The 12,936-nt window shown below is 37.3% G+C and overlaps 1 protein-coding gene across 17 annotated transcripts in view; it reads right to left on the bottom strand.

Annotated features, from left to right (window-relative positions):
- The window catches only part of MBNL1 (muscleblind like splicing regulator 1), a 206,159-nt gene that overhangs the window by 36,212 nt on the left and 157,011 nt on the right, over window positions 1-12,936 (bottom strand). For all 17 annotated transcript variants that reach the window (XR_008422555.1, XR_008422554.1, XM_053903704.1 and 14 more), the window contains one exon: window positions 6,283-6,453. Coding sequence is in view for 15 of the 17 variants with exons in the window: in XM_019439947.2 (XP_019295492.1) it covers window positions 6,283-6,453 (171 nt within the window). In the remaining 2 variants the exon portion in view is untranslated. The remainder of the gene's footprint in view (window positions 1-6,282; window positions 6,454-12,936) is intronic.

Genomic DNA, 12,936 nt, shown 5'->3' on the forward strand with positions numbered 1-12,936 from the left:
TCACTGCCAAATCCCCAGAATCTAGCTAGCTGCCTAGAACATAGTAAGTACTCAATAAATATACACTGAATGAATGAGTGAATGAATGAATATGTGGATGAATTAAATTATAGTCTTGTGGGGGGGGGTGGTTTCATTACTCCCTCCCATTCTGCAGACAAGGAAAAGCGCTCACACAGATTATGTGTCCATAATCATAAATGAGTGTGTGTAAGACTTAGGATTTGGACACAGGTGTGTCTGATTTCAGGTGATTCTGAAACCTGAGGTTCTCAGTGCTGGCTGGCCATTAGAATCCTCTGGAGAGCTTCAACCCCCGAATGCCCTGGCACTCCCCACTCATCACATTCTCTGCAGTACTTTTCAAATCTCTTGGGTAATTTCAATTCCATACATTATGTGGTCTTCTACCATTTAAACACAGAAATAGATTCAGACTTCTGATTCTGCCTAAGGTCTCTAGGGAGACACGTTCTCTTACGGCTTCCTTCTTAACATGGTTTTTCCCTCTACATTGAAGGTTGCTCCTGCCCAGTCCACTTGTTTAATTCCTAATCATGCTTCAAGAATCACGACTCTTTCTCTTGAAGCTTCCCCTGATCCACCCACATCTCCAACTCTGACGAGGTTTCTCCTACCCTCTGTTACCACAGAACTCCTCGGCACTCGAATTTGGCAATGATCACCACATGTGTTTACTTAACCATCTCTTCTACCCTGCAGGCACTCAGACTGCTGCCTTATGCAATGTGCTGCCTTCATTCTGCATCCAGCCTGTGACTGCAATCTACGCAGGTCCCCTACACACATTTGACTACACACAATGACTGTATTAATGGGTTTACTAACTGGTTTCTCCAGCACACAAACTAATCAGCAAATGCATTAAATGTTTTCTAGTATAGATGTTTGAACATTAAAAAAAAAAGAAGAGATTTCATATTACTTCCTCCACACCTGAAAATTTAATCATTAATTTATCTCGTATGCTTGTTTGAAAAGTATGATTTATTTTTTTATGCTGAGCTAAGTTTTTTTCAGTAATATATTATTACCATGCTGTAATGTTGCAAATAGCATAGGGGCCCTAACTTATTTTAATACATGATGTGAATCACTGTTTATTTTGCATATAACGTTTGTGACTTTTAACAAAAAGTTAATGGAGTGCAAATAATAAATAATATCTAATCAGTGTCTGTTGCAATTTACAGAAGACAAATTTTGTCAGATTTTTCTCAATTTTACTTGTGCGTGCATGTGTGTGTGTGTGTGTGTGTGTCTTTGTAAAGGTTGATCCTGCAAGCAGTAAAAGAATAAACCTTTATTTTTACTCGACAGCACACAATCAAGGTGTATAAAACCATGTTTCTGGGTATACACAATCCTATACAGGAGCTACAGAAGTCTCTGTAAACAATTGTTTTGCATATAAATGGCCAAAAGCTAATGGAAATTCTCAACAAATTCACATTGCGATGTCTTTTTTTTTTTTTTTTTTTTTTATAAGAAGGCAACATATGACTGGAATTAAAATAAGAAATACTACGTAAAGTCCGCTTCTAGACTGACTCGCTGACTGGGCAAATCACAATGACCACCTGGCTTTACTTTTAATTTTACCTTACCCTTCAATCAGTTTTAATGAAGTAATAACACTTAAAGAAGACTGACGTCTGGCCCATCAAGTAAAAAGGTATCACCACATACTGCCTGGTCCCTAAGATTTGGGCCAATGTCAAGATGCTCCAGGAAGCACAGACTCCTTGACCGAAACAGCCACTGGAAGTGCAGGTGGAGGGAGCACGACTCAGGATGACGGCCGTGGAAAACATTTTACCAGAAACACTTGGTCATGAAGTGGCCTTATCTCAATCACTAGCTGAATACACTGGAAGGTAAAGCACTAAGAGCCAATTTAAGAACTCTAGGTGTTCCTGGACATGTAACAAATGATGACTTCAAAGCTTTCAGCACTCAACTGCCAGCTGCTGTGACAAAGAAACACCGTGACAGCAAAGGTGAGGCGACGGGAACTGCAAGGAAGCTTCCAAGATTTTGGCTAAGTGCAGTAACTCTGAATTTCTTTATCCCTAGACTACTTCAAATTCATGAAATGCACAGTAATTCAACTTGAGTTATGTACCTCAAGGCGGCTAGGTGTGTGTACCTGAAGGGAAGCTGCCATTGGAAATTATGGATGGCCAACGTTATCCCTGGAGAGCACAGAGAAAGGCAGATGAGGTCACTGCTGGTGGGACTCCAGAGCTCAGATACAGCTCTCCATAACCACTACTTATGCAGAGTTCTTCAAGGGCAATGACAGCTGGAATCAACAGAATTTCTGAAGACACCTTTCTGGGATGGACCAAAGAAATATACCAGATGCTTCCGAGTTGTGAGCCACAAGATACGGTCTATATTTGGTTAGGTTGTTTGGTTTTCTTGTTGGATTATCTTTACATCAGACAGTGCATGGCAATGCAATCATTTTTTAAAGTAGTAGTTAGAAAAAAATACAAATACTTAATTTTTAAAATTTGGGTAATCAAGTACTACAGGTCTTCCATTTATCTTCAAATATCAATATAATAAGGAGAAATGTGATCTTTTGACATTTTTATTAGGGGCTTAGAAATGATAATAGAATTAATGGCAGTTATTTAATCATTTATTATGCAAATTTTAGGGAGGAGACAGAGATAAATTCAATTTGTTATTTTCAACTACTTATTTTCTCATCTTACAAAATGGGAACAATTGTGTTAGAAGATTGTTAGGAACTTGCAGAAAATATATTTTAAATGTTCACTGTATGTTGAAGAAGGCCAGAGATTTCCAATGAATCAACCACGGACTCAGAGCTGTGGTTGGTGGATGTCTCCCACTAGTGTTTCTACAGCATGGATGCCAGAACCTGAACAGCTTGGGATAAAATCCTTGTCCTGCTACACACGAGCCATGTACCTTATGCAAATTATTTAACCTTTCAGAACCTCTGTATCTTTATTGCTGAAGTTGAGATAATAATATCTACTTTATAGGACGGTTGTGAGGATTTTTGATACAAAAAGTAGTGAGTGCAGTAAATGCCCTTAGAGTGTTGTCTTTGCTCCCAAAATGTTAAGCCCTCTTTCTGGTTCTTGGCTTGGTGCATTTCATAACAACATCATAAAGTCCACAAAAACAGGAAACTCTCCTATAAATCCCTGAATTCCCCAAGTCAGCCCAAGGTCATATTCTGAAGATCTTAAATTGAGAGACCCGGTCTCTGAAAATTTATGAAAAGAGGAAAACCCAATTGAGGGACATAGTAGCTATTGCCTGGTCTCAGCGGTACTCTCACCAAGCCCCTGGCTGCCTCTGCTAACACATATCCGACCATATGCCCCATTCCATGCCACAGTCTCTATAATTGGGCTTGTACTCTGGCTCCTGCTCATGATTCCTTTGGAATCACAGGGGCAGGTAAACTAACACAAACCTCTGCTCTCTTCCTTGTATTTGGGGAAGGAAACTCCTTACTTTATTCTTTCACTCATCAAGAAATTTTTGATCTCTGTTATATGCCAGGCACGATAGGAGATGCTTCTGGATTTGATTAGAGCTTCCCAGCTCCTTCTCTTTGTGGTCCTTCAGGCTATGGTTTGGGGGCCAAACTGGTTAGCCCAAGAAAACTAAGATGCTTCACCTACTTGACTACAAATCCTGAAACTACTCAGACATTCCTACTCCTCCTGCTATTAAGGATGTGCTCACAGTATCATCTTTGATAGAACCACTACCTGGGTTGGATCCACATTTGTGCTCTGTCTTCAAACACTAACATCTGTCCTAGCAGCCATCCTGGCTGCTTCCAACCCTGTTATAATCCCTATTTGTAGACCCAGCATTAAAGTTCCAGTAAGCAGCTGGTTATGACCATCTCATTTATTTCCGAATCTCTGTATCATGACCCTCATCAAAACAGGGCTGACTACACAAAGAATCGCAAAGTCTCAGGTGAGGTTTTGAAGGCAAATTTCCTGGATTAAAGCCTTCTCCACAGTCATTAAAGCCCCAAATACTTTAAAATTGAATAATTAAAACGACTTCTATATTTATTACCAAAAAAGTCACCCTGAACAGAGTCTATTTTTAGACTGTGATCTCAGGATGCCTGTAGCAGAAGGGTAATTCCACATTCAAATCTAGTCATATCAGGGAAAACTAACACAAAGCCTGAATGTGCTCACAACTAATATAAATAAATGTTTTGTCGAAGCAGCGAACTTTCCACCAAAACCACCAGAAAATGTGATTTTTCTGATGGTTTCAGAAACTGTGATTTCGTGATTTCATAAACACCACGTTTGTTACTGTATTTCACAGACATGAGCATAAACATTGTTTACGGTTCGTCCCAGGATTACCCACGTGATGACCCTGGAATGGCCTTGAGGGTAGAGCTCAAGGACTAACTCAGGAGATGGGCCAAGGCTTCACAGTGAGCTGCTCACTGCCATGGCCAGCACTGGTTTCCACAGCGTGGGAATTACACTTGTTGACCTCGAGGTGCTCCCGGTCACAGAGAGGATAGAGACTGGTGCTAAGCAGGCTTTAAATGTTTAAGTGGAACAAAGTGTCTCACATCAATGAGAGATCTTCTATCAGCTAAAGTAGTAGCCACCCCAAGGATTTATCAGATCTTTGAAACTGTGCGAGAGAGCCAGTTGCAAAAGAGAGCTCTTATCCTATATTTTATGCTACCAAGAATGATCATAACTAAACTTCTTTAACCAAATCTTCATGCTATCCCAGTACAGATATAATATTAGCGGATATCACAAAAATAAATTTAAGATATCATATTTTTAACTGAGTTCCCAATAATGGAAAAAAAATCAGGTTAAAACAGACACAGAATTATAATATTCTCTCACCTCAACTGCATAGTACTGATAATTGGTATCACTGCCGATGTGATATGGAGATCCCTCCCACCTCGAAATGCAATCCCCCCCTCTTTTTTGGAATGATTGGTGCATTAAGTTCTAAGAGAGAATAATAATTACATTGAGTTCAGGTGTTAAAATGTATTTGGAAAAAAATTAGCACACATGCTTACAATTAGCATATCAGAAAACCAAGGGTCTTCACATTTCCATAACCCTCTAATACTGCATATAAGTTAGTGACATAAATTACTGACAGATATATTCTCATCATTTCAGATTTTAACATGCATTTAAATACAGAATTACTAGATCACAATTAATATCAGGACACCTTTTGCAATCTAAAATTACTTAGGATATTAACCTTACATTTTTATGAGTAAATGTGGGTAAAGGTTATTAAAGTCATTTATCATATATATACTCCCCCGAACCCCAAGTAAATAAATATGTGCTCAGAATCAAAAGTTATTCACATATCCTGCTCAGTAAACATTAAATCTCTATGATCACCTACAGTTTAGAATATTTAGCTCTTTGCTTAAAAGCCCTGGGAGTTTCTTTCTCTCCCGATTAGTTCTCTTTTTTTTTTTTTTAATTTTTTTTTTCAACGTTTTTTATTTATTTTTGGGACAGAGAGAGACAGAGCATGAACGGGGGAGGGGCAGAGAGAGAGGGAGACACAGAATCGGAAACAGGCTCCAGGCTCCGAGCCATCAGCCCAGAGCCTGACGCGGGGCTCGAACTCACGGACCGCGAGATCGTGACCTGGCTGAAGTCGGACGCTTAACCGACTGCGCCACCCAGGCGCCCCACCGATTAGTTCTCTTTTAATGAGACTTGCAAGTGTATGATATTGTTTCACCACTGTTAGAATTCCGCTAGCATTTGTAACTACAAAATAATTGCAATCTGAGTTTAAAAGAATCACAAGCTATGCAACAGATACTCTTCAAGGAAAGAAGGAAAGGAAGATTCTTCTCAAAATTAAAGATGATCTATACCAAATTTTAAAATTATTATTGCCGTTATAGTCTGCAAATGCACAGACTATACTGGTGAGTCTGATGACCCTTTTAACACCTGCCAATCATAAGATTTAACATAAAGAGAGTTTTAGGGGGAAAGCATGCTCTGATGTAAATTTCCACATGACTTGGCCACAAGATGAGTAACTTCACAGTGTGAAAACTGGTTCCGGGTTTGCTTGATAATTTTGCTAGAAAATGCTGGAGAACTGACACTGTTACCTATGTTCACTTGATGAAGTGCAGTCATTACTTTATACTGAAATTGAACACTTGGAATTACAAACCTAATGAATGAGAACTGAAAACATGCTTACCACAGGTTGTAATGGGGCACCAGGCATCATGGCATTGGCTAGTTGCATTTGCTGGGCCAACATGGCCATGTTCTTCTGCTGAATCAAGTTATTGCGCCCATTTATCTCCAATTGCGTTTTTAAGTGTGGGGGTGGATGAAGATATTTGCAGTTCTCCCTGGAGCAACGACCCTAAAAAACAAAAGCGGAAAATACCATCTTAAAAAAAAAAGATTACAATGACACATCTTAAAAAATAAAAATTATGCAAACCTACCACTTGGATCTACCATGGGTTTCTAACACACTGCACTGTCCATATCAATTTATAGTACATCTGGAATAAGTAATGAATTCACCCAAATGTATTATCAAAATGAGGTGTTAGGACACTTGAAAAAGTTTTGAAGCTTACAGGAAATTATTTTAATATTAGCCCTGATATTTCTAGATTGGAGTTTAAAAATCTACAAACTGCCAGGGTAATATTAAAATAAAGAATATCAAATAAAGAATATTAGCTCTTTGCAAATCTTCTGGTTAACTTTAACGAACCCAAAAGAATCATGAAGTTTGAACATCTATTTTTACTCGTATTGAGTTCCAAAGAAATGAACTGGGAGGATTCAAGGCACACTGACTCTTCAGTTAAATACCTTTACAAGTATCTCATAACCAAATTAAATTACGACTAAGCTTTACAAGCCCATATATTAAGAAACTTACAGGTGAAAAGAAAAAAATTCCCACATATTCTCACTGTATATACAGATGGCTAAGTACAATGAAACACTGGTGAAAATATAGCCTGTTTAACCTTTCAAAGTCTTGTCTCCACTGCCCAAGAACTAAACAACAGTAAGAAATAGACATATTTACCCTCCAAAAGATTTACAAAGTAAAATGGACAGACAAAATAAGTTGCTATAAAGTAAGAAATGTGAAAAAACCCTTCCTTTGGGGATGATTCTTCTCATTGGAAATACGTATTAAATTGGGGCGCCTGGTTGGCTCAGTTGGTTAAGCATCTGACTTTGACTCAGGTCACGGTCTCATGGTTCATGGGTTTGAGCCCCACATCGGGCTCTCCGCTGACAGCTCAGAGCCTGGAACCTCTTCAGATTCTGTGTCTCCCTCCCTTTCTGCCCCTCTGCTGCTCCCACTCTGTCGCTTGTCTCACTCTCAAAAATAAATAGACATTACAAAAAATTTTTAAAAAAGAAAATATATATTAAAGTCTATAATATGCAATACTGTGAGGGATTTGTTTCATATCATTTCAATACTATCCTCATTTCACTCTTTCCGTATTATTTCAATATGTTGTCAAGTCTTTATAGTAACAGGTCTCATCAATTATTACCTTGACAACTTCTCTCACCAATAAATCTAATTGGAACTGTTTGTGAGTGTCAAAGCATTATTTAACTGCAGCCGTCAACCACCTTGCTGAGCCTTCTTTGATTTTTCTAAGAAAAATCCATTTACCATAATTTGATCTTCAACTGTACACTGACTCAGCATGCTTATGTTTGTGATAAAAATCTGTTACAACCCTAATTTGAATGACCTATTTCTGGCTTGTTTTGATTCAGGTTTTTAGGAGTAAGTTTCTGCACAGGGCTAATGTCATAGGATACTGCTTCATGTTTTAACAAGCTTTATGGAATAAAGCATCACTAATAATACTTTTTAAACCAGAAGGCAGTAGAGGACAGTAATTGATACCAAGGAACGTACAGTTCTCAAGACTTGGGGTAGAGGCCGAGGTCTCTTACACATCAGCAGTACGAATTGCACAAAAAAACTTTCTTTAAGTCTCAGGCTTTTCATCCATTTCAAAATTGCTACATAAGCTACACCACGGGTTTATTATGAAGACCAGAGAAGATAACGCATACGTCATGCCCTTGGTACTGCATGGCACTCTGTGAGCTAGGTAAAGGTCAGGAGGTGCTATTGTCATCCGCACCCCCACATTTTTAACTGTATATCCAACAAAAGAAAAACAACATATTGACATGAAGGTCATTTTTATAATATCTCTTCGTTATGCACATTGATATGTTCACAAAGGAACATTTATAGATCTATGACTTATTCTGTATGAAATCATGCTTGATTGAGATCACAAGTATATTATCAGCTTGAAAGCATTTACACAAAAAATAACTTTTATAAAAAAAAAACAAACAAACAAACAAAAAACTACCCCAAAACACACTGAGTCACAAGACCGACCACAGAGAATGACTGGCCAACATAAATCAGTTCATGGATAACAAACACTTAATTGATTTCAGGGCTCTCCAGGTGAGGTGTTCTAGAGAAAACCCGCTTTTTCAGGACAAAGAACAGCTTGGCTCGAGGGGAAATTCTGGTTCTCAGTATCTCCAAGTCATATTTCTTACTAATATTGGATCTTTACAAGTGAAAATAAGCAGAGTTATCTTCACCCTGAGGATTTAGTTATTGTCAATTCACTCAGATCAGTTTCTATAGCTCCATAAAAAGCACAGAGGGAGCCCTGGGCCTTGAATCAGGCCTTGCCAATACTAACACTAATCTTCATAAACTCTTCATTTTGAGCGCCTCCCTTAACACAAACCACCCAGCCCCTTCTACCTCTAAACACAGCACAGACTGAAATAATGAAGGAGAGAAATCGTATGGGCTTTATATATATTCCATGTCAGTAGAGGTCAAACCTTTTAAAAGAAGCTCAGACCTGTGGTTTGCATTTTGGTATTTACTACATTCAGGAAAAATGTCATTCTATTGCATTTCTTACATATGCTACCTTTCTATGCACAGCTTGATTCGATTGCACTAAAACCTCACTTTCAAAAAGCTATGTTCCTAAGAGTCAACTGAGGATATTTTGTGAAAAAGTATGCAGACAAGCAAGCCTCTTCCAGAGTCTGTGGCAACAGACCTGGGGGGCCTAGGGATCTGCATTTTAATAGTATTCCAAGTTATTCTGATGTAGCAAAAACAAAAACAAAAACACCAAACAACAACAACAAAAACCACTACAAAACACAATTCTGCAAAGCCACATGAATTTTTCATTGACATGTGTGGAAAAAAAACAGAGTAGTCTCTGCAATTGACATTAGATAAACTCAGCTTCCTAGAGAGTTCAAAACGTGTTTAATGCTGACTGGGCTGCTGCATAATTGTGGTTTGACAAATAAAAAGGTCAAGAAAAAGTTAGAATAAACATCCTCTTCTAGAGGATTGCCTAAAACTCTGGAGAACATCACCAGCATTTCTGGTGAAATGAATTTTTGGAGAAAGAAATCTTTCGTTAAGATTTAAGACAGGGAAAAAAATGGGGAGGGGTACCTGGGTGCCTCAGTCGGTTAAGTGACCAGCTCTTGGTTTTGGCTCAGGTCGTGATCTTGTGGTTTGAGTATGAGCCCTGCATCAGTCACTATCAGCCGTCAGCACAGAGCTCACTTGGGATTCTCTTTCTTTCCCTCTCTCTCTGCCCCTCCCCTGCTTGTGCTTGCTCGCTCTCTCTCTCTCTCTCTCAAAATAAATAAAATAGACCTTAAAAAAAACTTTAATAAAGAGTTAAGGTAGGGGCACCTGAATGGCACAGTTGGTTAAGCATCTGACTCTTGACCTCAACTGGGGTCATGATGTCACAGTTGAAGAATTAGAGCCTCGCCTCAGGCTCTGTGCTGATAATACAAAGCCTACTTGGGATTCTGTCTCCTTCTCTCTGCCCCTCCTCAGCTTGTGCTCGCTCTCTCTCTCTCTCTCTCTCTCTCCCCCTAAATAAATAAATAAACTTTAAAATATTTTAAAAAAAGAATTAAGGTAAGTACACCATGGGTACCTCTCCAGATTCATCTGAGTTCCCAGCAACAGACCTCAATAAGCATTTACAAAAGAATGAATGAACACTTCTTAATAAATCCTTAAAGGTGAATTCTACTCTAACTCAATTCTGGGACAATGAAAATAACAGAATGAAAACTAACTCTAACACCAAACTGATTCTTAGCTGCACTAATTTAATGATGCTTTTATTCAGAGGCCAGTAATTTCAACACCCCATAAAGCTTGCCACAATAAAGGGACAAAAGGTAATAGAAGGTTTATAAGTTTCACCAGAGATGAAACAAGATTTGTGTAGAGATTCCATGTATTTAGTGTCTAAAATCTATACAGTGACAATACATTCTAAAAATCTAAGAACAGAAATTTAATCCGCATCTAGCCCTCACACATGCAAATTTTTATAAAGGAACTATATTCTAAGTCATCAAGAGATTTCACCTCAAGATACATTAAATTGGGCTGCTAGGATTAATGCCAACATATAAATATAAAGTAGATTTTATTCCATTTTGATTGCTCTATGCAGTTTCACCTATTGCCATATAATTGTACATTTTATCCAACACAGCTTGGTTCAAAGAGCAGAAGAACAGCTTTGTTAATTACGTGCTGTGTGACCCTGTGGGAGTTAAATTCTCTGAGTGGCCATACCTTTCCGGTGGAATTGCAACAATACCATTGATTTCATTGGTGATACATAAGAATCGAGCAAGACGGTGGGCCAACTGCATACGTGGTTCCTGATTTAACAGGCTGTCAATAAATGTTAATTATTTTTCTCTCTTTTTTAAAGTTCTCAAGCTAATAACAAACAGCAGTTGCTTAATTTCGCACTGTCTCCATTAAAAGTACTAAAAAATAATGCAAATAGCACAACCCAGTGACAATGCCTGTCAATCATCAATAATACAATATTAGCCTGGCCCTTAATGATCATTCTGTATTTGCCACATCCAGTACGGAAAAAAAGCCAATCTAATACATTTCTTACACTGTTACGTCCCTGTGGTTTGCTTTTGTTGACTACACGGACACTTTATTTTCAGTAAGCTGTCCAGCTGGCTAGCAGGCCACTTTATAGAGTCCATGCCATAAATACCTTAGACGCCGTTCAAAAAGGCTTTTTATAGGTTAACTAAACACAGATTTCAAAGACATCATTGTAATGCATATATGGTATATTTTAAGGGAACAGAGGAAGTTCAGTAAAATATCGATTCAGATTGAGTCCATTTTTCTCCAATAATTTTTCTACATCTTTAAATTAAAAGTAATCTTTCCAAAAAAGTTAAAAATTTCCCCTTGTAATCTTAAAAGACTGTATGATGAGATCGATAATGATCATTCAAGAGATCAATTCCTCAAGTCTTTAATATCTGAAGTTATAAACTGTTCAATTGTGAATTTAAGGATTTTCTCACTAGCTTTTGAAATAGGCAAAATTTTGTGATTAATAACAAAGAAAGCCTATGTTTAGATTAACTGTGTGAGCTTCAAAATAAGTGCCTGATTAAACATTAGAGTTTAATAATATGTGCACTTTTAAATAATTAATAGTATGAGCATATATGGTACATACCTAAAATGATATGAATGTATATATACTATATGCTGCATATATTGAGATATAAAAATAGAATGGAAGAATAAATATAAAATTGAATGAAACTACAGATGGCAATTCAAATATGAGAAAACTATCAGCTATTTTTAATATTTAAGAAGTAGCTAACAACAAAAAAATGAAACATCTTACTTAAAAGCTGGCTAAACTTAAAACAAAAAAATCAAAATTCTATTTGAAAACTAGAACTAATTTTCTATTTTTAACTATACTTCTTCAATCTAAAATAAAAGGAATACTGTGATTTATGACGTCAGAATGTAAAAAGACATCTTTTAAGCTGCCAAACGGTAACTATGTGGTAGAATTAAAATTATTGGGTCATATTTGGGTAGACTCTGGAAATAAAGGGGCAATGAAAAAATTATAGGAGTACCAGCTAATACACATAAGTCTTTTTCCAAATTTCACTGGAAATACTATTGGTTTCCAGGAAAAACTGTTCAAACTGTAACCATTTATTTCAATTGTTAAAACAAAATCAGTATTTCCTTTGGACAAACAATTTTTACCAATGTATCTGAAGCACTTTCCAGAGATATTCATTGCTCAGATATTGGCCAGAAACTCTGGCAAAGGAATTTGGTAGCTTCCTATTGAAAATTTTTACTGTTTTTTTTTTTTTTTTTCAGTTAAGATGATACAAATATCTCACAAAAATTTTGCCAAAGGAGAAAAAATTGGCAGTCAAGAAATATCATTTCATGCATTTCCAAAAATGTTTCTTATGATTCTACCATGCTAATTTGTAATTATCAATCCTAATGCAAGGTGAATAAATTTACATATATAATATTTATTTTAAAATTACAAGCCTCTGATGGTAGGAAATTTATGGCAGTTTATTTATTTTCAATGTTTATTTATTTATTTTGGAAAGAGAGAGAGAGCACACACAAGCAGGGGAGAGGCAGAGAGAGGGGGAGAATCCCAAACAGGCTCCATGCTGTTAGCACAGAGACCCATGTGGGGGCCTTGATCCCACAACCATGAGATCATGACCTGATCTGAAATCAAGAGTCAGATACTTAACAAACTGAGCCACCCAAGCGCCTGTACATCAGTTTACAACATGATTAAGTTTTGAGAGAAAATTATACACACACACACATGCATGTACACCCATATACACTGTTTTGTTTTCATTTAGGTGAATATGAGTTTAACTCTAGAAATGAATTTACTGGCTTGAAAATATT

Source organism: Panthera pardus, unplaced genomic scaffold (assembly GCF_024362965.1).
Source record: "Panthera pardus isolate Hobbes unplaced genomic scaffold, ASM2436296v1 HiC_scaffold_16, whole genome shotgun sequence".
Classification (NCBI taxonomy): Eukaryota; Metazoa; Chordata; class Mammalia; order Carnivora; family Felidae; genus Panthera; species Panthera pardus.